This window comes from Lepisosteus oculatus, chromosome 5 (genome assembly GCF_040954835.1).
Source record: "Lepisosteus oculatus isolate fLepOcu1 chromosome 5, fLepOcu1.hap2, whole genome shotgun sequence".
Taxonomy (NCBI): Eukaryota; Metazoa; Chordata; class Actinopteri; order Semionotiformes; family Lepisosteidae; genus Lepisosteus; species Lepisosteus oculatus.
In genome coordinates this window covers 20,610,679-20,637,430 of record NC_090700.1, presented here as the reverse complement: position 1 = coordinate 20,637,430, position 26,752 = coordinate 20,610,679, and the positions used below count along the sequence as shown (strand labels likewise).

At 39.5% G+C, this 26,752-nt stretch overlaps 1 protein-coding gene across 8 annotated transcripts; it reads right to left on the bottom strand.

The window, feature by feature from the left end:
• Window positions 1–1,945: 1,945 nt before the first annotated feature.
• LOC107076747 (maestro heat-like repeat-containing protein family member 1) lies at window positions 1,946–21,766 on the bottom strand. 8 transcript variants are annotated; one of them, XM_015341825.2, is made up of 38 exons: window positions 21,655–21,766; window positions 21,181–21,281; window positions 20,554–20,690; window positions 19,498–19,635; window positions 19,106–19,268; window positions 18,806–18,904; window positions 18,454–18,587; window positions 18,069–18,215; window positions 17,612–17,704; window positions 17,299–17,368; window positions 17,002–17,112; window positions 16,663–16,736; window positions 16,345–16,470; window positions 16,112–16,201; window positions 15,756–15,897; window positions 15,505–15,545; window positions 15,247–15,379; window positions 14,457–14,509; window positions 14,058–14,165; window positions 13,592–13,711; window positions 12,716–12,832; window positions 12,026–12,148; window positions 11,684–11,806; window positions 11,182–11,261; window positions 10,729–10,834; window positions 10,439–10,534; window positions 10,018–10,122; window positions 9,690–9,822; window positions 9,302–9,408; window positions 8,737–8,892; window positions 6,670–6,818; window positions 6,352–6,472; window positions 6,015–6,194; window positions 5,647–5,796; window positions 4,625–4,750; window positions 3,299–3,401; window positions 2,806–2,871; window positions 1,946–2,200 (listed from the first exon to the last, which is right to left on the bottom strand). In XM_015341825.2, the coding sequence occupies exons 2-38, from the start codon at window positions 21,272–21,274 to the stop codon at window positions 2,118–2,120; spliced, it is 4,197 nt and encodes a 1,398-aa protein (XP_015197311.2). In that variant the 5' UTR covers window positions 21,275–21,281; window positions 21,655–21,766; the 3' UTR covers window positions 1,946–2,117. The 8 variants fall into 8 exon arrangements, with proteins under 8 accessions (XP_015197311.2, XP_069046305.1, XP_015197312.2 ...); XM_069190204.1 differs by having other exon boundaries at window positions 21,181–21,766; XM_015341826.2 differs by having other exon boundaries at window positions 16,187–16,201; window positions 21,181–21,766.
• Between the last annotated feature and the right edge of the window lie 4,986 nt (window positions 21,767–26,752).

Here is a 26,752-nt window from a genome sequence, read left to right as displayed (position 1 = left end):
GTTTTTGTGATGAGACAGTTACAGGAGAAGACACTAGATAAAGGGAAAAAGCTGTATGTGGCCTTTCTGGACTTGGAGAAGGCATATGACCGTGTGCCCAGAGAGGTGGTGTATTGGTGCTTGAGGAAGAAAGGAGTAACAGAAAGCATGGTGAAGTTAATTCAAGCAACCTATAGAGATGCAACTACGAAGATGATAACACAACAGGGAGAGACAAAAGAGTTTGAAATCACAGTTGGAGTACACCAAGGATCAGCACTAAGTCCTTTCCTTTTCATAAACATTATTGACACACTGACAGAGGAGGTAAGAACAGAAGTGCCTTGGGAACTCATCTTTGCTGATGATGTGGCACTGATGGCAGACTCAGAAGTAGAACTACAGGAGAAAGTGTTCAAATGGCAGAGGAGTCTGGAAAAGGGTGGACTGAAAATGAATGCAGAAAAATCTGAAATAATGGTAATGGAGAGAAGAGGAGATACTATGACCAATGTTGAGGAGACAAATGGAGGAAAACTGAAACAAGTTGATGACTTTAAATACCTTGGATCAAAACTGGTAAAGGGAGGAGAAACACTGGAGGCAGTAAAACAAAGAGTGAAAGCTGGATGGAACAAGTGGAGAGAAATAACTGGAATAATCTGTGACAGGAAAATTCCCAGAAAGTTAAAGTGCAAAATGTACAAGACTGTGATTAGACCTGTACTACTATATGGAGCTGAATGCTTGGCAGTTGGAAAGAGGGAAGAGAACTTGATGAGAAGAACTGAAATGAGGATGTTGAGATGGATTCTGCAGATTTCAATGAAGGATAAGATCAGAAATGAAGAAATCCGTAGACGATGTAGGGTGGTGGATGTGGTTGAGAAGATGCGAGAGGCGAGGTTACGGTGGTATGGACATATCATGAGGAGGGACGTTGAGGAAGTAACAAAGAGGTAACAGAGGAAGAGGCAGGCCTAGAAAGAGATGGATAGATTGTGTGAGAAAAGATATGGAGGTATGTGAAGTGAGTGAGGAAGATGTGCTCGACAGAGACAAATGGAGAAGAGCAACCAAAGCAGCTGACCCCAGGACAGTCTGGGACTAAGGCTGTGAAAAAGAAGAAGAAGAAGAAGAAGGTCATTCTGTTCCATCACTCGAAAAGGTATACCTGTCTGCTATGGAGATTAATTAAAAATTTAAAATAGGACTGGATTGAGACTTATTAATTATATAATTGAATGCCTTTTGGACTTAGACTGAATCAGAAATTATATTTGTACCAACTTATATTAAAATCTTTTTGTTTTGAATTGTTAAGACCTATTTTAGGTGTCAGTAACAGTATTTTTGAATTTCAAAACTAGCCTATATCAATACATCAGAAAATCAATTTGATTTCCATTTAGAGTGTATATAAATAATTTCATTGATAGTTATGTTCTTTGTTGATCATTTGTGAATGTATAGAAAGTGATCTTTTTCTCCCATGAGAGAGAGCTTTTACTAAAAGGTTAGTGTTTGTCTTAATTCTTCTAAAGATGTGTGAGTGAATCTTTTTTTTATTTCACGGGATTGTACTCCCAGAAATAGATTATAAAAGATGGTTATAGATTTTGAACATCTTTTTTACAATATTTAATTTTCCATGTATCCATCCATTTCCAGATACTGTCCAGGGTTTTTCAAATTTCCTTGTAGCTTTTTGTCATTCCCAACCTCTAACTGTAAATTAATTTGGTTTCCCTTATCAATATTCAGCATTCAGATAATGATGAACAATTTTAACTTCAAGAAAATGCATATACATCATTTCAAATTCATCATAACGGAAGGGTGTTATGTAATTAAAATAGGGGTGACTTATTTTCCAAGGTACTTTAAGTGCTCTACAATACAGTGTTACTTTACCTCCAGTCGGCTTCATCAGTCATAGCATTTTGAATAATAAACATTAAAAGTATACTTTTATTAATTTTTTGTTTATTATACTACATCAATAGTGATTGACTCAGGCCTTTTGGGTTCAGCACACAGTCTCCAAAGAACAGGGGGCTCTCATGTATCTCTGGCTGCAACCTCCAGAGTCGGGCACCCCTGTAGCCCCAGCTCAAAAAACTACATGGCTTCCATGTTTAGGGCTGGCTGAAGAAACTCATAGCTTCGGCAGCCCTTTCCTGCACCCGGGGCTCTTGATCCTGCAGGAGTGCCCTCAGTCCTGGGGAAGAAAATAAACAACCATTTTACTCTTGAAAACCTGTTCATTCTGCACAGCAGCAAGTACAAGCTGCAGCTGTAAAGATCACAGATCAGAATGGCATGGCCAGAACCAAGTGAAGTGGGATTAAAGAAAGAGAATAAGATTTATTGTGTGAGATCAGTTTTCTCTAAATGAAATGTATCTAAGAAAAGACACCGTTATCTCAACTTTCATTATTGTTAACATTCATATGAAGAACAACTGCACATACAGTAGGATAAAAAGGCAAAAAATAGGAAGAAACTCTCAAAGCATTACAAATCACAGTTCAGTTGCTTTAAAAACAGATATAAAGCATTACCAAGGGAAGTCTTCTGACTGCAAATATTATGTATTTTGAATTTTAAATTAAACATAATTGAGATTTGGACTATATGGTGCTCAGGAGTTTCTTCAGTTGTGGGTGAGAATAATTCACTTTAAGAAGAATTTGCTCAATTTTGAGAGACCCTAAGGTCTTTGCACTCTGGTACTCTGTTTGGTATGCTAAAGCTTACAGACAGCAAGAAAAACTGCTCAACATATTGGAACTTCTTCAAAGAGAAACAGGAAGGTTTCTTCACCTTGACGGGCTCTTCTGATGGCCAAGCATGAGCAGAGGGTATTTTGCCGCTGCTGCACTAGGAGGCCTGAAACAACAGAGATTTAACAATCAGAGATACTAGACACATAACAGTCAGGAGACTCTGAAAGGACACAACATCATCACGGCTTGTTTCCTGGTGACATATGTAAGCCTGGCAAGAAACTGGTGCCCCGAACAGTCTGCTGAAGTATTGATATGGGAGACATCTGGTACAGAGATTTGGAACATGCCTCATATAGGCTGCCTACAGTAACTGTATCACACGAACTCAGCTGTTGAACATCATGTGATATGCAGAGAAAGACCAATTTTGTCCAAGAACCTTTTACCAACAGGAGATAACATGACAGAAATGTACCAAAGTGTGATATTCTGTAACGGAATATCTTCTAAATCAAAGCAATTTGAGGTAAAATCAAAAGAGCTTTGTGATGTCTAAACTTGTGTCTAAGCTCTGTCAACACTCTTACCAATGAAAATGGCAGCACTCTCTCGAACCCATGGACATCTGCTCCTTGCAAACTTGAGGGCACAGTTCTGGTAAAGGCTGACATTGCCAGGGAATCTCTTTATCTGTATACAGAGGATATTAAAGGGCTGTGTGAAATTCCACTCCACTTAGTGCAAAAAGCCCCCTGTGACAGACAGCACTCCATTACAGGGTAGCAGGCTGGAGCCAGGTCTAGCCCTAAGCACAGGCAAACCACGCAACTGCAACACAACATATTTTTAATTGTTACATTCAAATGAGAGTGAAAAATACCCTATAGCAACTCTCTCTGTTGCTGCTGTTGGTTATACTAATGGAAGCCCAGTAACGTAATGTTTCTGAAGCACAGAAAAGAAGAGCGGGATAAGCAATCTCAAAACAGAGGTACACCAAGTGAAGTAAGTGTAATAATGCACAATATGAGTAACTGTAGACAAGTCACATTTTCAAGCTAGACACATAGACTACTTGATGTGTTTTATTAGAAGTTAACAAATTCACAGAAAAATAAGGTGTGAAAGTGAAAGTACAGTAACAAATACTGTTAATTTTTTAGTAATCAGTATTAAAACACATTGTTTTCCATGCAGTTTCTCCGGTATTCTACAAAGTTTCAATTCAGTACTTTGTAAGTTACGATTTGCTAAAATTTGGAAGTAACAGAGATCCTGTTTATCATTATTTATTGTTATTAATCCTCCTTTTTATTACCTTCAGTGTTAATACACATCACCTTTGTCAAATGTGTCTGTGTTCTTGTTTCTAAGTTATTTATTATGCATTCTTCAAGCTGGTTAATAAATGTTTTCTAGTTATATAATTAATTTATTTTATTATTCTAAGTAGTAAAATAAGGTTGTGTTGGGAGCTGACAATAGTAGTGTATGTGCAAATCTTGATCTGGAGGGGCCCTTTCAAAGGTCTTGTCTAGGGCTCACATAAAGCTAGGGTCGATGCTGGTTGAAGCACACACTCATCCTACACTCATACTGAGGTTGGGCACCATCTAGTGTGAAGTGAGGCTGACATTCATGGTGTATGTGAAGTCACTTGCAGATATTTCAGACTTATACACAGTTGGGACACAGACTCAAGTTTTTGTTATGTAAAGATCCAAATGGCCATGCTTTATCTCAGATAGTATTCATTAATTACCTAAATCATACTAATCGCAAATGAAGAAATCCTAGTATGTTTGCTGCTAGACAGGAGTCAGTGCCTTATGGCTCCCTCCATCAATTCAGAAGACAATCAAATCTTCTCCCTCCATCAAATCAGAAGACAATCTCAGGTGATCCTCACTCACCAGAATGCTGGCCATGTCCTTAATGAACTGGAGCTCCTTGTCTTGGCTGAATGTCTCCTCCAGAGGTCCTGTGATAACAGAGGAGCCCATTGATGGCATAGCCTCCCACAGAACTGTCCTGCAGGCCTAGAGAAATCCAGACCATTAAAACCAGCGATAATCTTCATATAGGCAATAAGTTGAAAGATGAAGTTCAGTAATTACAAAAAATTAGGCTAGATCTGAAATATGTCTATGCAACAATGATAGCATCTCTAAGATGTTTTTGGATTTCTGAACTTGATACATACAGTACAATGATGGCAGTGATTTTTTGCTTCCCCAATTTGAAAACAGTCCTGGTCAAAGACTTGGTGAGAATTGCTGGTACTGGAGGAGTCTGGTGGCAAACAATAATGCAGACTGGGTGAAATGAAAATTGGTAGATGTCACATCCACAGCTGCACCTGTTTCAGATCTGAACCTGACATCATGCCGATCTGTTTAAGCCATCATCTGCTATGTGAAACATGACCCATATCCCAAACTTATGTTAAAAAAGATACAATCGGCCATTTGATTCACAAATGTTTCAGGTATGACTCTAGCACCAACCCGAAGAAAATGTGTCAAAATACAGTTCTTGAGTCAGGGATGTCTGATTCAGACAGTTACCATTTTGATATGGTATCAATATAATATAATATAATATAATATAATATAATATAATATAATATAATATAATATAAATAACATAAAAGTTTAATAAATACATTTTTGATTATTGATTTTTCCAAATTTATACTATTTGACAACACACTTGCCACTCCTCACATGCACAGAGGTCTACAGGTTCACTGGTTCAGTGTAGAACCACAGTTTATGGAAACAGCTGTAGGCATTCCTGTAAGAAGCACTGAAATCTTGTTAAACTCAAAGGTCTGCCATGCACAGAAGAAAGACCAGAGACGCCACTGAGTCCCTCTTCTGTGCCCTCCAGTTTCACAGCCTGACTCCAGCCAAGAGCAGCTGTGTGTCTTTACCTCGTTGACCTCAGGGCAGCAGTCAGTGAGATTGAGCAGCAGACTGACCAGGGAGCTGTGGACCTCTTTTTTTATGGCAGCATCCTCTGAACCCAGCCTGACCAGCTGCCCCAGAAGAAGCACAGTGGTGCTGCGGACTTCATGGCTCTCCTGTAAGAAAGATGCATAGGGCGGTGGTACTTTACACATACTGTACAACCCATAACATTCCCACTTCTTTTCACTTCTACATGCACAAAATACATGCTATAAAATCCAGTGTCATTGTCGCTTACTGTACAAACATTGTGACTGATAAACATTAACAATGGTCCTACTTGGATTTTACGTAGAAACATATCTGAATAAGAAACACCCCAGAAACCTACACTCTCCAGGCAGAGCTTTGCTCTACGGTACACAAGAGGCACCAGCAACTTGATCTGACTATTTTCGCAGACAGACAGGATGGTCATTAGTCCAGACAGAGCCCGCAGGACAACTGACTCCACTGGGGTCTCCATGGTTGAGTTGTAAGTTGCCAGATGCTCCTTCCTGTATCTGGGTATCTGAGGAATGAGGACCAGAAGTCAAATTTAATGTACACAATGGCAGGAACAAGTGTTTTAGAGAAGGAAAAAGTACCTCCACATTGTAAACTGAGCACAGTATCCATATTTATCTGGCTTTTTGAAATGCCTTGAGACAGATTCTATGGTCACTTACAGCCAGGGCCAGATCACCCATCTTCATTCCCTTTGTTAGGCAGAGATAATCAGCCAGGTGCGTCACAATCTTGGACGCGACCTGGCTGGTGCTAAGGGCCTGCCAAACCTCCATGAGCAAACTGAAAAAGATACATGAAAATATCATTGTCACTATTGCACAAAAAATAAATCAAGGATCCAGCATCATTCTACACCTTAAGGTCTATAGCTTTACCCAGCTAAAGTGTTTCAGTTTGTCTGAGAAAATCAGTTTCTTCCAGCACAGTTACTACTGTAGCTAGGGCTGTATTGGCACTCCAGTGTCCCAGTGTGTTACCTCTCATGGATAGAAGAGCAGGTCAACAGGAAGCTGATGGTGAGTTTGAGGTTGTATGATGCCAGACACACAACCCCCTCCTTCAAACTCTCCCTCACACTCTCATGCAGATTCCAGCAGGTCATAAAGACGTCTAGCATGTCAGGAACCTAGAGGGACCAAGAATAACAGGGGTCAATCACCTCACTGCGAGAGAAGCTGAAATTTATCAAGTTGATCTCATGAACCCTTTATTGTTTTTATATTACAATGTGTTGTACTAAACAAAAGTTACAAAAGGAACTTTATCAAAGATTTAACAAAGATTGTAGGGACAAAGCCAATTGTTACACTTGGAATTAAGAGTTATTAAAGATTTCTCATAATTTTTGTGCTGACTTGACCAAGCAGTCTGGTGCCTCTCTGTGTAAGGGCACAGGAATGTTGCTATACGTCCCTGTAAAAAGAGACATTGTACACCTGTATCAAACTTGAACTGTGTAATGATATATAGTGCAGATGGACTACATCAAAACTGTAGCCTGTTTCTTTCCAAGTCCAAGTCCAAGGTCACTATCTATCATCCAAAAGAAAGTCCACCAATGAGAGATCTGTAGATCTGGACCTGATAGGATCTCAGCCAATCACCAACTTGTGATGTCTTTCCCTAAAAACTAGAACCCAACTGATTTTCTTTGGTTAACCAACCTACTGGATCCTTATCTCTCCAGCTGAACTAGCAACTGACAAAAGGCCAAGAGAGTGAGTCAGTAAAGTGCAGAATTCTGTCTAAGATATTCTTCCTGAAACAGAATAAATCTTGTGTTCCTCAGCTGCCTGAGGGCCAATGCGAGCTACCCAGCTATGCCAGGCAAAGCTCTTTTCTTCTATCTCGCTGGCATGGTGACAGATATAGAGCGAACAGCTGCAAGTCAGACCATGGACCAATCAACCAAGCTCTGCCTTACCAGCTGGAAGTTAAACTCATCATGTGTTTGTCCAACACAATTTTCAGTTGAACTGTTATTTCAAACACAAGTTTGATGTTTACTTCATGACTGTTGTAGCGGCAATGCTTGTTAATGACAGAATTAAGTGTTGTGGGCTTTCCCAAATGAGGCCCCATTTCTCTGTTCATCTCTGTGGTGCAGCCACGGAGAAACTATTCATGCAGGCTGATTTAAGGTTTCCTTTGATAAGGGACAGCTCCCAAAGGGGGATGCACTTAGCTAAGCCTGGCTATCATGATCAATGGTCATCCATTGGTGCCTATCTGTCTAGGGAGTGCCATTTATATGCATATTTTATGTATTAATAAATGTATCCTCGTGTATTAGTACCCGTGTGTGTGTGCGTTGTTTGAGTTATATTGCATGGTTGGATTCTAAAGCCATCAAAAGAATCAATTTTGTGATTTACTGCTACAATTAATAATTGTCCCAGTAAATACCCAAACCCTACAGAACTGGTGCCTTCAGAGAGCACACTACACTGTAAATGCACATTTTCTATTTGAGCATATAAATAAGATGGAAGTATTTGAGACTGATAAACCTATGAGACAGATCACACACATTTAGTTGATAAATGTAAAATCTTTGAACTCTACTCTTTGTAATCCCAGCAGATCCGTTCAGATATATTCTATGACGTTTGTTGTTTGTTATGCATGGTTTTGGTGTAATACCAATAAATTGTATATAGTCTATTATATTGTATATTTATAACTTATGTGTTAGACTGTAAATTGTTATGTTTGATAGGTTCCTAAAAGTCATCAAGTACTCTCAATTTACTGTCACAATTTGTGATTGTTACTGTGAACTAAAATCCCACATCACCTACAGTATGAAAGAGTCCTAATGATCTGGCAGCCGAGATATTGCTCACAGCTCAAGTACCGGCACACAGAGACTCTCTTGGTTCCTAAGAGGTAAAGATACTCAAGGGAACACAGACAGAGTTTAGTGTAACTCTCATGGAGTTACCAGCACTCTGCTTCTCTAGGAAGCTTTTAACACACAAGATCAGAATGATAAAAGGATAAGGCTACTGTCGTGTAATATGACAATGGTGTTATGTCCTCACCATGCTGGCCAGCTCCTTGCTGTGACTCTGGAAGAGGCGTGTGATGGTGATACACGCTGCACTGGAGCAGCTGTGCTGAGAGTCCAGCAGCAGCCTGTCAAACAGGCCTCTTATCATGATCTTCACTTGGTGGTGAGGGAGCAATCGACCTACCAGCTGGGAAACAAAGACATAGATAGATCAGGCTCCGTCTGTTTTAGCACCAGCCAGAAGAGCAGACATCAAAATCTTGGGATTTAATAAACAGTGAACAAAGAGGTTCAGACAAGACAACACCTTCATAGACATCATCCTTCAAGAGGTCAGCACAAATACAATTATAACCCACTCACAACCAAGAATCTGATGTCAACCCCCTACATTGAACACAAAAGTGATGGAATGAAACCATTAATCTGAAAATCTCAGGCCGTGTCCATAAAAAACAATGTCCAGTTCTAGAGTAATCACAGACGAAATAAGAAACACCAAAGCAAAGCAGTTTTCAGTATTTACTGCTTTGCACTATAATTTCCAGACAGCACACCAAGCTCCTTGCCATGGCTGTCTTAGAGACTGTCCTTACCTGTGTGACAGCAGAGCAAGAGCCCCTGACTGTGCCCTGGTCAAGCTCCATGAACACTGATTTTTTCAGAGTCATGAGACTCTTGGCACAGCTTTTGTGAGCTCGACCTGCAGAGAAACAGCATGAATTTAACACACAGGATACAAACTCTTAGTGATTCTCAGATATGTTTGATATTAATTCTGTTTAGAGAAAGATCTTGTTGAACCAAGTGATCCACTAGATCTGATAGAAGATCACTGTCTATAAATACTCAGAAGTACAAGTCTCTGAGTCAGTGAGGCACAGAGTAACCATCTCTCAGTACTGTCAGGAACAGATCCACTATCTATCCACACTCAGAATTTTAAATTGTTTTTGTTTGTACTGTGAGCTGCTTCATTTTTACCTTTTCCGCTCATCCAGATGTCCAGTACTGTGATGACACACTCCATTGCCTTCTCCCTGACAGATGGCTCTGTATCACAGCACCGGGGAAAGAGGTGTCCTAGGAGCTCCCCAACAGGGAACATCAAGTTATTCTGGGACAGAGAACACATTCCAGAGATGAGTCTGATGAGTCTGCTTCGGCTGTGGAATTACATTTATGGCAACCATGAACTGACAGTTTCCCTTCAATTCCTCAAATCATGTGGTCACAGGTGTGCTTAATTAAGAATAGATTTTCCCTAAAAAGAATTCCACTTTGTTAATATACAGTATGACTTCAGTCTCACCATGGGATTAAAGTTCTCAAGGTAGAACAGGAGAAGGGCTTTTGTGATTTCAATGGCTCTCACTCTCTCCCAGGTCTGGGCAGATCTGAGCCAGGCTTCCACAGGCTGAGGAAAACAAGGAAAAGACAGTGAGTGTCGTGATAGAGCAAATGACAGTTTTAAAACCACCAACACTATTAGGATTGTTTGAAGGTATAATGATAACACATCCCTTCTATAATTACCTTGTACACAAATATGGCAGATTTGACACCTTATTATTACAAATTTACCAGCATGAATTACAAAAATATCATGTATTTATTTCTGTCCATTAAGCTACAATATGCTTGAACTGTTTTATTGTTTTTAACTTCTTCTGTTCTTCTGAAACAGAAGTCTGATACCAAGCTTCCAAATCACAATAGAATAAAGTTCTGACCTCAAGTGCTCCCTGCAGTCCAGCTGGTCGGATGTTTTGCTGCAGTGTTTTGAGCAGCAGGTATAGAAGAGCTTCAGCAAAGTCACTGTACAGCACCTACCCCACACATAGCACATAGACATTCATAAAAAAAAAAAAACTTTTTTCAAAGGTTATGCTTTGAAATGAATAGTTCAAGTAATCTTTCCAACCTGTGAATCCTGGAAGACTCCATAAAGAAACAATATTCTTTATACATTTATGTGTCCTACTTAGTGTCAAATAGTCAAGTCTATCACTCCTTACAGTACCTGGGGCTCAGGCCCACTGGAATCCTCTGGAGACAATGTGAGCACAGCCTTTGCACAAATGTGCAGTAAGGTATTGTGCACATCAGGCAGCACTGGGTTGAAACAACTGTATGACAAGATAAAGTTTGAGGAGACACAGTATTGATCAGTTATTAACTTTTAGAACTGAGTTATCATATTAAAAGAGCTGGAATCCCAATGACATCACGTCATTTTACGCAAATAATATGGCAATAAATGAAGATCATACACTACCTTACAGTATATTTTAAATTATAGTATACAGTGTAAGAATGTGGAAGTAAGGGAGTTGATGTACAACACTTAAAATTGTAAAACTTACTATGAGGGCATCAAACCTAATGTCTCCTCTTGTTTCTCTTGTTTCAAGCACAGCTAAAAATGTAATTTTGAGACAGCTGCAGTAATGAAAGATTATTCAAGAAGCTGTACCTCAGTATCACACAGTTGCGCAGGGCCAGCAAGCGAACTGGAGAGCTCAGGGGGTCACTGGGCTCCTCTTTAATAAACTCCTGTAAAGTGATGGAAGAGAGAAAGTTTCCAGAACCTCAAAACACCACTTCTTTCCATTGGAATCTCACAGAGATCCTTGTACAATATGTGCAAAGGAACTCAGAGTCAAGAAAAGGAAGTGAAGAATCAGTGATGAAGAAGGTCACTGGAATATCAGAATATTCCTGATATGTCCTGCTATTCCTGATAGCATATTCTAAGAATCCCATTATACCAAAATCATTTCCAGCCCTTAATCATGAGACAGAGGTGGCCTGGTGCACATAAAATGATGTAACACAGTTTTGAAAGATTGGGATCATCTGCAGGCAGGGAAAGAGTAATACCACTTTGCTCCCAGCTCATTCATACTGAAAGAATAAGACTGTCCAGAACATCACTGTGTGAAACCAACAGTCTCAATGCAGCAGGTGACACTGACCACCATTGTCTCCAGGAGCTGGGCCTTGGCTGGGAAGCTGGGAGTCCCAGTGTGACTGGAGCTCAGCACGGCCTGAGAGATCATCAGCACACTGCGGCATAGGATCAGTCTGATGCTAGAGTCCTGCAGGGGGACAGACAGTAACTCACTCACTCAAAGCCCAGGCACTCCTGCAAGGAGGATGAACACTTCATCTCCACCAGCCTGAACTGGGATCTGCACTCAAGGAGTCTTTCAGAGTCTGAGTCTGAGATCCTTTTTTTACACACATTAAAGAAAGGACCTGTTAGGATTATGTTCACAGGCCTTTTGTCCTTCAAGAAACACTAAACCTTTGCCTACCTTAGTGGTGAAATGTTGTCTGACTCTGCCAAAAAAGTCAGTCTCCATTCTCTGTTGCAGGAGCCATGGTGCTTTGAGAGCAATATGCCCATAGGAAAGGATGAGAGCGATGGTAAAATCACTCTGCAGGGAAAACCAACACAGTGTAGAGGGCATGTTCTCATTAATCATTTCAGCTGTTTGTTTAATTAAAAAGAACTGTGAGCTTCAGTTTGAGTCCTCATGAAATGTCCATAGAGAAGAGTCCTCAACATAAACTGAGGAATTATCCTGCACTCAGAGCTCCTATGCTTACTGAATGATTGAATTCTTTCACTGTGTACTTGCAATTAAAAACAAATTGTGTCCAATTTAAAAGATCAAAAGAGACCTTTTGTAAACACAAGTAATACATGTACATCATGGAATTAAAAGAATAAAGCATGTATAAAACTCTTTCTGCTTCTCACTAAGTATGTAATGTTCTTAATGATTCTACAAACAACATGGTTAATATTTTCAAAAAGAAAAATTTAGAATTAAGTCAACATAAATGACAAAAACTATTAAAAGTCCAAGAAGCAGGGCATTTCAACTATATTAGCTCCTAAGAGTATTGCTGTAGTAGTGCTGAAAGAAAACTGTAGGCAAAGGCTGACATTAAAGAAGAGCTGTGGTTTGTCACTCAGGACTCTGAACTAGTGTACCTACCTCAGAGCAAAGATCACTGCAGTAGATCTCCGGATCGGTCTTCTCCACTCCCTCCAGCACAGACAGCACCACATCAGGGTGGGCACTAGCACACAGCCCCATCAACACTGCCAGCCCCTGGGAAACCAGACAGGCTCTCTTAGTGACCCTTGTACAGTGCAAGTACTACCATGGTGTGTTTCTTCAGATTCATTGAAAATACAGCACAGTCACCAATATCATTTTAGACAAATATATGTTTAAATATACTCCAATAGATACACAACACTTATGTGTTAGAATGAGACAAGGAGAGAGAACACATCTCAGACTCTGTTGGCCCTCTAGAAGCTCCTGTTGGCTTCTACCCCCTGACTAACACTACTACTGCATGTTTTAAAAAACGTCAATGAGAAAAATGCTCCATTACATTGGAGCAAGAATGGAGAAATCTATTTATTAAATCACTGAAATACCAAGAGTGGGTGCTCGCCAGACACCTCAATTCTATTCCGCGTTTGAGGAGACCAGTTTCTCCAGATTCTCCAGTTTCTCCAGTTTTGACCACTGTCAGTGTCCAACTGACAACTAGAGTAAGTGCTTATCATCTATAATAACATCTATCCATCCATTTTCTAACCATTTCATCCAATTCAGGATCGTGGAGGAGCCGGAGCCTATCCCAGCAAGCAACAGGTATAAGACTGTACTGTATAATTATATTTTAATTACGTAATTAAATTATATATAGTCAACATTACAAATTACATTTTTAAGGAGAAAAAAAGTTTCTTTAAATTATTTTCACGTTTATATAATATCATTTCCTAGACTGACACATTTCTAACCTCATAACTATGAGCCTTTTAGAGTTACTCAAGAGACGGATCACTTTACCTCTCTCTCCACAGGCCTCTCATACCGAACTCCTAGGAGTGCATCCTGAAGCACATCTCTCACAGTGTCCTGGCGAGAGACGTGCTGGACTGCCACACCCACACACTGGCACAGGAAGGCCTGTGACACCAGCGGAGAGCAGAGTGAACACTGAGCTCAGGAAGCTGCTCTGTACAACAGCACTGAGAGGACATGACAGTTAGGGAAGTGTGGATCCTCTAACAGATCACTCACACATCATCACCTTACTATTGGCCAGCCTGCACACTCACAATACAGAACAAATTACTAGTCAGAGTCTTTGACCTATACTACAGTATATCTTGAGTCTTATTTTTCTGAAATATTTTCCAGAGATCATTATTCAGGGGATAAACCTCATTCAGAAGCATGATGCTACAGACACAGAGAGCTATTCCGGTCACAGACAGTACATAACATTTTGAGGTTCTCTTATCAGACTCACCTTCTCCTCACTGGTGGCGATGAGTGTGCAAATGCCTCTGGTCATGGCCTTTGTGAGGCTGCAGGCCCAGGCCTCATCTGCCACTGAACTCAGGGTGTTAGACAGGAGCTGAACACACACAGGGGAGGCACTCAGTTCCATAATAGGATGCACAGTGGACACATTCAGACACCACCTTGTGGAACTACACAGGTATTAGCACACAATATAATACAGCAATTTCAGCGCAGGAAAATTTATTTACATTAATCCACGGGTACTCAGGTGCCCAAGCATAAGATAGCTGTCATTGTTTAATGCCTGACATTCCCTTAACAGGAAAAACATTACTTTCTTTGCCTGCCCCCCTCCCTTTACACTGAGTATGTTATCTATCCTGCCCTCTCTCTCAGTACATACCACATACAGCCCTTCCTGCCACTGCTCCAGGGATATCTCTACCCCTTGCGATTCTGAAACACAACAGAGAAAGAGTTAAACACCGTCATATATGGACTGGAGCAGTACAGAGATTATTAATCAAGAATAGGTGTGATTCAGGCAGTTAACCCAGAAAATCAGGTAAGTTACAACTGAGACAAATAAATGCTGACAAAGTTAATCCTGGTTTGATCTGCTGTAGTCCTGTACAATTCTGGACAAGATATGAAAATGGCATCATATTTTGGATTAAATGGACAAAATAATACAGTATATAATAATAAGGAAGCTTCCCAGCAGTATTGCTCAAACTGATGTCCTGGTTTATTTCAATAAATGGTCAGATGAAATCCCTGAATCAATTAGATTCTTACTAACAAACAAGCAAAATAGATTGCTCTCTTCTTTGTAACTTTTTACATTCTTAACAATTCATATCTGATCAACCCTATGAATGAAACTAAATATCTCCATTGATTAAGGGCAAATCTGCTATGCTCTCCTACAAAAATATTGCTGTAATTCTGAGGATGATTAGAACACTGCAACATATGTTGATTTCAAATTAGTGTCCTTTCTGTGCTGTTTGTTAACAAACATCCCCGAACTATTCAAACACACTGCAACAATGAAAGCAGCAGCATAACATTTCATCCATCTATCCATTTTCGAATTTGCTTCTTCCAATTCAGGGCAGGGGCACAAGTCAAGGTACACCTTGGGCGGAAAGCCAGTCCATGGCAGGGCAGTGGGGTCAGTGTGGGGGTACCTGTGAGGTTCCTGGCCAGGGGTGGAATGAGATGCTCCCACATGCTGTGCAGCCTGGGGTGGATGATTGAGCTCAGGGAGTGCAGAAGTGTCAGGCACTCATGCCCACCTCTGAGCGACTGAGAGGCTCCAAGCTGGGAAACAGACATTACCACAGAAATTCAGCTCAGGACCACTGATAATTACTAAGCTTCAGAACTCATGCCTTTCTCAACTCACTCAAGGTGACTTGTGTTCTGCCAGCTGTGGCCTGACTTACCAGAAGTCTAATCAGCATGATATCTGGTGAAGCTATGTAATCTGAAAAACAGAGACATTGACATAAAAATGAAACACGGGTAAGCACTTTGGAGTGAAATGATTCTGGAAATACCAAATATACTACACTGTCACGCCAAGTGGACAGCGGAGCCACTCCCATTGGAGTTCCTAAACATAGTCCCTGTTTACAAGTAAAATTCATGTTGATCTGTTCTGTCACTTACTCACTAGATGAGCCTCTATACTAACCCAGCTCTTCAAAGTCAGAGATCACAGAGTAGCCCTTCTCACACAGCCTGCTGTAGAGCACATTCAGATTATTGCACAATACAGGCAGAGCATCACTGTATGTTCTCCAGAAAATGGCCTTCAACAGGTTGGACCACAGCATCTGATAAGAACAATACAAAACAGAGGTCACTTAAATCTCAACCACAGCAAAGCAGCACTGTATTGTAAAGAAAATTCAGATGGAAAAAATGGAGGGATAGAGACATGAAGGCCATAACAAAGAGCTAAGTCAGTGAGTGGAGAGGACAATCGATGTGACCTTAGAGATGGAAAAGTAATGTACTATGTGACAGAGACCATAGTGAGACACTTACTTCAGTCACAGTATCATCTGTGCACCAGCAACACAGCACCACCTCAAAACTGTGTCTCACAGCGCTTATACTCACAGGGTCCCTGGAGCTCTGAAGACAGAAAAACCCAAATATTTCCCCATTGCTTTTACACCTCACTCACTCAAATTTAAAATGTACAGATGTGTAACTACAAAATGTCACTACACCAAACCACTACCGAGGTAAACCTGATTCCATACACAACTCCATACCTTGGTGATGTCATCTACAAGGGCACAGTTCTTTACAATGTATTGCAGTGCGACAACTGTGCCCTCCAGCCCCAGATAGCCCCTTTTCCCCATCTCCATCAACACCTGGGACTGCAGATGTTTCACCTGGGGACAAGAACCACAGCACATCATTACTGAGGATCAGGTTCAACACATTATGAAAAACACAAACCCTACTTACACATCCTAGAGTATTTCCATAAAATTATCCACATATCCAAATATGCAGTAGGATATACAGGAGAGCATAAACACATAACAACAGAGTGAGGCCATATTATTTAGGCTGGACTGTACCTTATTGCTGGTGTTTCCAAGGGTCCCAGTAAAGGACTTCAGCACATACTCCTTCAAATGTCCACTGAGGAAATCTGAACATACAATCAATCATACAGTATGAGTGCAGTTCTAGTGCAAACAGATGAATGAGACAGAGCAGAGACTGGAGGAAGAGGTGACTAGAAAATAGAGATCACCTCATTAGTAGATAGAGAAAATGCCCATGCTCCATCAGCACTGATTTTTAATTCCTACTTCCTAAATAATACAGATGCTGTGAAGAAATTGAGACATTACTAGTGGCCATGATGGAGCTTCATTAGAAATGAAAGTGGCTCAGGACCTGCGCGCACACACCTTGATGTACAATATTTGAGAACAGAGTAAGGCTCCCCAGCTGGTTCTGCTCCACTGGACTGTCCAGCATTACCAAGACAAACTGCAGGACCTTCTGTGGAAAGACCTTGGCTGCAGAGAAACAAAACAGAAGGAAGTCGCACAAGTCAAGCTTACACACACATTCCATCAATGCCCACCTGATTACAGCTCACTCCTAGATTCAGAGAACTGTATCTATTCCTCAAGCTGTCAAACTGTCTTTGTCTTAGACTATGATTCAAACATCAAGTTTGAGATAAAGGTTTAAGCCCCCACCTAAGTCAATGAAGCTCTTGATCAGGTACATGTATCCCTCATCCTCTGGAGGATCAAAAGACTCACAGATCTGAGAGAAATAGAGAAATTTCCTTTACCTACTCAGACACATTAGTGGCAGAGATTGTATGAATTTGATTAAGATGTATTTTCAAATTGGAAAGTTACACAATATGTTACAGACTTTAATGTTAATGTGAATTCAACAGTAAACACATGTATCATTCATTGTACAGTATTTTGCCAGTGTGTGATGTCTTCCTTGGTAGGTGAAGAGTGATATGTCATAGCTGCAAACTTTAGTCCCTATTACCTTTGTGTGCATCATGTTCATCATGTAGTTCAGATGACAATTCAGAACCTGTCTACCTTTCTGAAGTCCTGCCTCCACAACCAGACTGAGACTCTGAATGAAGAGCACATGTATGTGAATTTGGCCAAATGCCTGACTCTCGCAATCTAAAGTTTAGCTTTATCATAAAGAAAACAAAACAGTAACAGACAGAATTTCTCCCTCTTTCCATTCGTTACTGGTAGATTCATCTGCATCCAACTACTGGTAGAACAATCTGTCTTGCAAACTTCCACAATGATATTTGCAAATTTCTCAGCATAATTCTTTCTTAAGGTGTTAAAAATCTTCTGTAATTTGATTATATGAGTGAGGAATTCAAATGAAACAGAAACCTCTTCTAAACACACATTCAGTTAGATTCTTCCTATCTGCCCAAGCAGCAAAGCTGCAGTCCTAGTGCTCAACACAAACCCACCTTGTTGATTCTGTTGTACTGGATATTCCATTCAACTGTGTACAATGGCAGGAAGGCATAAACAATTCCTAGCAGGTTTCTTTGAAGGATCTCCTCTGACAGAAACTTACACATGGGTCCAAATGCCAAAACGATGGCCTCAGTCACCTACCGACAAAGATGAGATGAGAACATCAGTATTCAAACAAGCAATCCAATCAGAGGACAGCAAACCTGTCCACAACATCAGATAGACACAAAAATATAACTTGTGTATCCTGATTCTGGTGATCATCCCTCTGTCCAGTTGGTCCTACCTGATACCTGCACAGTCACACCAGTCATAACATGGAGTTATAGATGATCAATAAATCATAAAGCAATATACAGAGAGGAGATGTCATACCTTTAAGTTAGTTGTTGGCAGCCAACTGGACATAATATCATAGCTGGTGCTGATCTGTTGTGAGACATCCAGGATGTTGTCAGCTGGAGCCTGGGATTGATATTGACTCCAACTCTCACACAGGCTTCCTAATGCTGGAAAGTCACAAGTAATGTTCGTTTTATCACATAGCTGTATGTTGAGCCATTAGCTGCTTCACTCTCTGATTATTTTCTACAGCTGTACTGTAGCTCAGTGAGAATAAGTTAAGTCAAGGTACTCTCAATGTAACTCTGCGGCCTTAAACTATTAAATCCTCCTCTCAAACATGTTAAATGAATATCTCACTAATCAACCAAGCTTTCACACTTACCAAAAGACATCATTGCCCTCATGACTTTGGTTTTTGCTAAAGGCAGAAGAGGCACTAAAAAGTTCAAAATTTTCCCCATGTCACTGGCAATTTCAAGGACTGCAAAAATAGAAAAAAACACATTTCAAACTGGATAGGGGCCAAGGCCATGTCTCTTTAAAACGATTCATTGGTTTTTACCTTTAACCTCATCTAATTATACAACAAACAAACAAAAAAAAATTTCACCTACTCAAAAGAACAGTAATCAGATGCAGTGTGAGTTCCTAGTCCACATACCATTACAAGCACTGAACTTACTGCAGTGATGGGAGATATCTGACACAGCCTGCAGCAGGGCGTGGTGTGGGAGCTCTCCAGGCTGTAAATATGACAGCACCATGTCCATGGTTGTATGATAGTGATCTCTCACCACAGACACGAGAATATTGCCGCATGCTTGCTGCCAATCAGGCAGCCATTTCTGTAACAGTCACAAAAAATGTTTTATTTTATCTTTCATGTCAGGAGTCTTGGTGGTTGAGCAATGGATAGAATAAAGACATCATGCTTAACAGATGAGGAATCTTCTTTCATTGCCAAGTTCATGCAAACAACTTCATATCTTGACTGAACTAAAACTACTCCTCTTTAAGACAACAAGTCCAGGAAAAGATTGCTCCAAAGGCAGGACCTGAAGGGATATCACTTACAGATGACATGGTCATTTCTTTTAAGCCCACTGACACAGTGCTCTTAGCCAGTGACTCATCCAATTGTAGAGCTGCCCCTGTCTCACAGAGCAGCCTCTCCACTGCCTGGAGGATTGCAGTGCGATGAGCAGGTGTCATCTAGAAAAGGGGAGAACGATAACAAGGGGTGAGACTGCTGCTCTCATCACAGCATCAGTGGTGTAAGCTCACAGGGATCCTTCAGGGAGACAGTCACGATTGTCAACAATTACTGAGTCTGAAACAGTGGAGACGTACAACTACTGTAGAACAAACCAATTCACCACATTGGTGAGTAAATAGAATATACAGTAGAAAGTATTCCCTTTTTAGTAGTAATAATAATAATAATTAATAACTCCTTACACTTACAGTATACAGCGCTTTTCTGGACATTCCACTCATAGTGCTTTACAGGTAATGGGGACTCCCCTCCACCACCACCAATGTGCAGCATCCACTTGGATGATGCGACGGCAGCCATAGTGCGCTAGAACGCTTACCACACATCGGCTATCAGTGGGGAGGAGATCAGAGTAATGAAGCCAATTCATAGATGGGGATTATATGGAGGCCATGATTGGTGAGGGCCAATGGGAAATTTGGCCAGGACGCCGGGGTTACACCCATACTCTTTTAGAAAAACACCTGGGATTTTTAATGACCACAGAGAGTCAGGACCTCGGTTTTACGTCTCATCTGAAGGATGGCACCTTTTTTACAGTATAGTGTCCCCGTCACTATACTGGGGCATTAAGACTGACATAGACTGCAGGCTGAGCGCCCCCTGCTGGCCCTACTAACACCTCTTCCAACAGCAACCTTAAGGTAGTAGTGATCAAATGCTATCAAATTACAAGATATATATATATATTTATATATATATATTATTATTTATTAGTAATACAAAATAAATCAGAGATCACTAGGTTGTCAGTTAGAATACAGGTTCACAGTGTTTCAGTGCAATGAGCTCTCTCTGTAGTTCAGACTGAACTGCACTTCTGAAGTGTGAATGTATGGATGAGGAGGAATCACCTGGCTGCTGCTAAGAAACCTCAAGATCACCGGCAGTGTCCCCTTCGTGTTTTGCTGTAGGAGGGTATAGAGCTCTTTCATGAGCTCCTGCATGTCTGGCTCAGAGTTCATAGCCTCCATTACAGCTATGATTTCATCTGCAACAGACACACAGTCATCAGGACAGCAGGAAGACACTGGTGCTGCTTCAACACAGTCTCCTCTAAAGCTACCAGTCAGATAACCCTGAAAAGAAACTGCCGTCTGAGGGACAACAGCCCCAATTAACTAGCAGTTTCTAATAACAATCTAAACTCATTAAAACTGTATTGGAAGCACAGCACACATAAAAGAGGACCTGTTTAAGACCTAACTTTTGACAGTATGGAATAATAAAAATCTGTTTTACCATGTATCCTAGATTTTGATTTAACCAACATTTTAATTAGGCTATTGAAATGATCATTTTCTTAATTAGCTTTTATTATTTGTTGATTTCTTCTTTTAAACACTGTATTTTAACTTCTCTCCCTCATATCATGGAGAAAAGGAGCTGGAAAGTATTAAATTAAAAGTCTAATGAAGTAATGAAAAGCTGATTTTGTAAGAATAAGACATGGTGTGTGTGTGGAAGACAAGGTGTCATACCTGGCCCAGGGCACTGGTACTCTGTCTGGGTGGACAGACAGGAGGAGACCCAATTTCTCCCTCTCTTCTGACACTTACAGTGACTCAAGCTCATCTTGTTTCTCTCACAGAACAGCAAGAACAGAACAATGAAAGGTGAGCTAGACTTTATTTGTTACTTAGCGTTTATAAATTTATTTCTGACAAGCCAGAAGTTGGTATTCGATGTCTATCATTCAACTCTTCTATATCATAATGACATTATTAAACGCATTAAAAAGAATAGATCCATAATAAAAAGACAAACATGAACAACTATATTTTCTGTTTAGTGCTGCACTGTGTGCAAAACGCTGCTAGTGAACACCCGTGGGAAATAGCTTAAGATAACCCTTTCCTTATCGGTACGCAGTGCTGCCATTAAAACTGTTTCTTCCCGGGCGAAAACATTTGAGTAAAATAATCGCGTCAATTTTTGGCTCAGCTATTCCCTACCTCGTCCAATAAGAATGGGTGATTCTTCCTTCCAATAGAAAGAATAGAAAAAAAAACGACTTAATGTGTTTCTGAAATGAAATCTGTGATTTCTCCGCTAAGTATATTAGCTTTTTACAAATTATATTAAAAAGACGCGTCTCTAGGCGGCTAATTGTTACGTCACTGCGATTATGTCATTTCTAGACGTGTCTAAAAATGGTAATTGTTAAACACTAATAATAACCCAGATAACGTGGGTTTATTCTTTGTAATTAGTAGTGCTTTTGAACAATTTTACGAAAATCAAACAATAAATAGAGGCAATAAAGCAAGAAATTCAATGTTTTCTTGAAAACGGTGTGCGAAACACAAGCATGTTTTTAACATGTTTATCATTCCCAAACTGAAATGATGCTTTTCAGCTTTATAATAAAACCTCACGTTATTATTATTATTATTATTATTATTATTATTATTATTATTATTATTATTATTATTATTATTTAAAACATTCCTGTGGCTTGGCTTTACTACTTGAGTCGCCCAGATCTAACGGAAACATATTCGCTTCTCTTTTTTATTTGCCCTGAATCTAAATTTTTCTTACAAATTGTAATCACTCTTCAGGGATTGTTTTAGCAGTTCTTCCTTCAAACAGAGCTACACTCCACTGCTCTCTGGCTCAAAATCAGCCTCCGTTGTTGTGGAAAAGTCAACATGGGCATTAAATTTAACTTAACGATTTCATTCCGTTTTATTGTCTTCAGACCTTCAGACTCATACACTTGATTAAAAAGAGAAAAATATATTTTTTTAAATACGGATATGCTTTTCTGAGAAAAATTACTATCATCTTGAGAACATTGCGATGATCAAAGTTGTACTGTATGTAACAGATTAAGTCAATTTAGTCCCGTAATTTCCAGTAGCGAACTGCCTGCATTAATGCATTGAAATTACAGGGGTTCAACCAGACTAAGATCAGGAGATTGAGACAACCATTTAAGAACATTTATTTTACCTCAAGTCCTGCAGGAATGTCCATTTTAACCAGACTTGTGCGTCTTAGCAGACAGAACCTGTTATTAAAATATCCTGTTCAAAACGTGCTGTTAAGTGTTGGAGTTCAATATTACTCCTTTTTTAACGTGGACCCAAACTAAATACCCATAGATGCTAAACAACACCAAAATATAATACCCTCTACTCTATTTGAATTTATTTGAAAGGACAGGAGTGGTTTTTTTTTTACATAGACTTTTTATGTCATTTGGGTGTATTTTTTTAACTAGGTGGTCTATTTTTGTGCTTTGCCTTTGGAATAAGCTACATCTTTGCATCCTGGCCAAGGATGTCACATTCACATAGGCAACACTTTGTAACTGTATGCACATTATAGTGTGGTCAAAACAACAGGACGGTAGGCAGCATACAGCAGCAGGTGGTTGGTATTGCTGCCCTGCAGCACTGGGGCCCTGGGTTCAATTCCTGGGGTGTTATCTGTGTGGAGTTTGTACTGTATGTTCTCACTGTGTTCATGTGGGTTTCTTCTGTGTGCTCTGATTTCCTCCAAGTCAAAAAACATTCTACCAGTTTTATTGGCTTCTGGAAGAAATTGGCCTAGTTGTGAGTGTGCATGTTTGTGTCTATGGGTACCTTGTGACGGACTGGCATCCCATCCAGGGTGTATCCTGCCTTGCACCCATTACCAGGTAAAGCTAAGGCTCCCTCATGACCCTGTATTGCTTAAAGCAGTTAATAAATGACTGGATAGAATACACACTCTGGACATACTTGCACGTTTCACGACTCATCATTTTCTCAATACACTACTTGGCAAACCTGTTTCATGACACCATGCTTGTAAATCAAGCCAGGGATTTGTATAGAATGACAAAGCACCTTGATGAAATCACCTGGCTTTAGGATCATGGAGGTGATTACTCAAAGTCACCAACTCAAACATAGAAAAAGAAAGAAAACAAGTCTTTGCTTTAAAGGGAAACAGACTGACCAAAAAGGGTCAAAAGGAGACATCTAAGGCATTTCACACCTGAAGCCCTGAATTACTTTGTCCACACCCAACCCAACCCACAGCAAAGAAACCACCCAAATGAACACACTGAAAGGAGCAGGACAGAAGTGCCTCACTCATTATTACTCTCCTATGATGTATTTCTAGCATAATAGGAAAATAATGATCTGTGAAAGACAGTGATAAAATGAATGGGCTGTGCTAAAGTTATTTTTTAATTTTGTATTTTAAATTTGAGATTGGAGGAACTTTTTTCCTTTACTACTGTACAGTATATCCACAATGGCTTGTTAAAAAGGGTTGGAAGTTATGGCACCATGTTCCTTGAAATGTGACCAAAACAATCTGCAATGAAGTTTAAACTGAAAAGGTGTATTTCATATGTCAAGATAATGTTATAATATCAAGCAGCTTTAGTCCTTTGCAAATTATTAAGAGTTTTGAATACTTTAGGTTGCAAATAGTTTTTTTTTATGATTATCTTTATCTTGTAAGAAATGTCCATTCCAAAAGACAACTTTGATTTTGTTATAGCTCCAGTGGACAAATAAGCATGTACTCCTGTGGAGAATCCCCATAGAAAGAAAAAGTGAATCAATCTTACCAGCGGGAACACTCTATCAGTACATTCAATTAAAAACAGAAGCAAAGCCTATTAAAAATAAATTTATTATTGTCAATATAATTTTTGAAAATACCTAGACAAACAGTATATAAAACTTTTTGCGACATCAACATGAACTGTAAACCCCATTGATCTTAGAGAATATGTTTTCTGTTACAGATGCAGGCTGGTCAATCCTGGATTGGATTGTTTTCATACAGACTTTAGTGATCTAATTGAGCTGATCAGGAACTTTTCCAAGGTCTTTTCCTGTTGAAGGCTTAAAGAAATCTAGGAAACCAGCTGGATTCTCACTCTCAAGTGCAATTGCACCTGTAACCACAATGCATCTCCTTCAAAAACGTTTCTTGTCTTGTTAGACAAGATAGGCATAGACAAAAGTTAATTTGGCTACTTTGACATCATGCTGAATGTTTCTTTTTTACAGTTGAGGTAAAAAAAACAAAGTGCTGAAGATGAACATGACCAGAGAACCTGCTGGTGTATACAGTTCACCAAGGTTCATGGACAGATCAGGGAAGACTTTTTGTCTAACAATACAAATTTTAAAAAATCAAGGTTACTGGAAGATTAGTGAAAGAATACCAATTACAAAAAATAGAAATCATACATTCACAGGAAACTGTGGGTTAGGAGGCTTAATTATCTCATATAATATAATTATATCATATAATTATAGTAATAGTTTCATGAAACACTTTACAAAAATGTGTACAGTATTCAGTATAAATACAGTAGTTATGCACACAGCATAAGCACATTAGAGTCATGGATATATTATACAGTAATGGAGTATTCTCAGCATAGATTCTATAGATTCATTACAAACAAGATTACAAGATTGCTTTACAAACTGTAGATTGCACATGTACACCTACCACACACTAAAAGTAAACAGGAATATCATGGATATCCTCTTTCTATAGATGTAAAAGTGTGGTTAATGCGGGTTGTGTGAAAGTCTTCATCAGAACAGCAGGAGGCAGTCTTGTGTTGTTTCACTCTTTACTGAACTCAATAAGTACACAACAATGTTGTGTTTGGTCAGCCCTGCAGGGCAGACACATTCCAAGGTATTCCCAGTTTCTCTATACTGTACCTGCTCTGAAAGACGATTTGTCCTGTTCTTTGATACTGTATGTAACAGAAGTTGATTTATTTGTCCTGTTGCCTGCAGCACTTTAGAGTTTGTCCTCATATGTGCACCTCCAGACTGTGCTCGTTCCCCATTACTTTACTCCCTGTACTCCCTACTCACGTTTGCAGAGAACACCACCCTATTGGGTCTTATCAGTACCTTGTCCAAGGCCAGATACAGAGGGAAAGTTGTTCATTAGCATGGTGTGAGTATGGTAATCTTTTAAGATTCTAGGAATAACCATTTCTAGCACCCTCAAATGGGATGCTTAACCAGAGATTGTATTTCCTGCATCAGCTGAAAAAACTCAGTGTTTCCCAGACTATTCTCATCTAGGTTTATGGAGCCATTAATGAGAGCATTCTTACAGCTTCTATTACTGTTTGGTCTGGCAACACGTCTGTCCATTCTAGAGGTGAATTACAACCCATTGTCTGCTGTGCAGAGAGAGTCATTGGCTGTCATTTGCCATCTACTGAAGACTTGTTTAAGCTCAGAATTAAGAAGTGAGCAGGAAAGATTGACGATAACTCCTCTCACCAAAGACACCATCTGTTTAAAAACATTGCCTCAGAGAGACACTACAATCAAAACCAAAACCACCCAGAATCTGAATAGCTTTTTCCCCATCACCCTGTTTAACGAAAAGATGTGAATACAGGATGTAGTGTACAGTATATAATTGAAGACCTGTGTGTAAAGTTTATATATTATTAAATGGAGTGCACATATATTATTGAAAGACACCAGATCAAATTCCTTGTACACATAATATTTTGGGAAATAAGGTGATTCTTATTTTGGCGTCTGTGGGTGTTTGGTAAGGCCTAAGTCATCAGATCTCAGCAATTACTCTAAATATCTGGTATAGGGATAATTAGTAATATTTTACTGAAAGATATGTGTTACATATATACAGGTATGTCCCACTTCAATGTTTGAAGTGGTAGCATCTAATAAATACTTTTTTGTCCTTAACTGATAAAAAAATGTTTTTATAAATTAATTTCAGTTCAAAAATGAATTTTATAATAATAATAATAATTATTATTATTATTATTATTATTATTATTATTATTATTAAAAATGAATTTCAATTTCTATTTCAAAAATCGAAGTTTTTGATAGTAACACCAAGATTATAACATAAAGCAACGTTGAAGCAAACACTACATTGAGACTAAAACTAAAATTTGGGATAATCTTGCTTCCAGATAGGCAAATCAGTTCTTCAGTCAACAATTACAGCTTATTTCCAGAAGGTGGTACTTTAGCAGGCCTCCGTCCCCGGCCATAGTCAAACATTAACAAGAGGCTT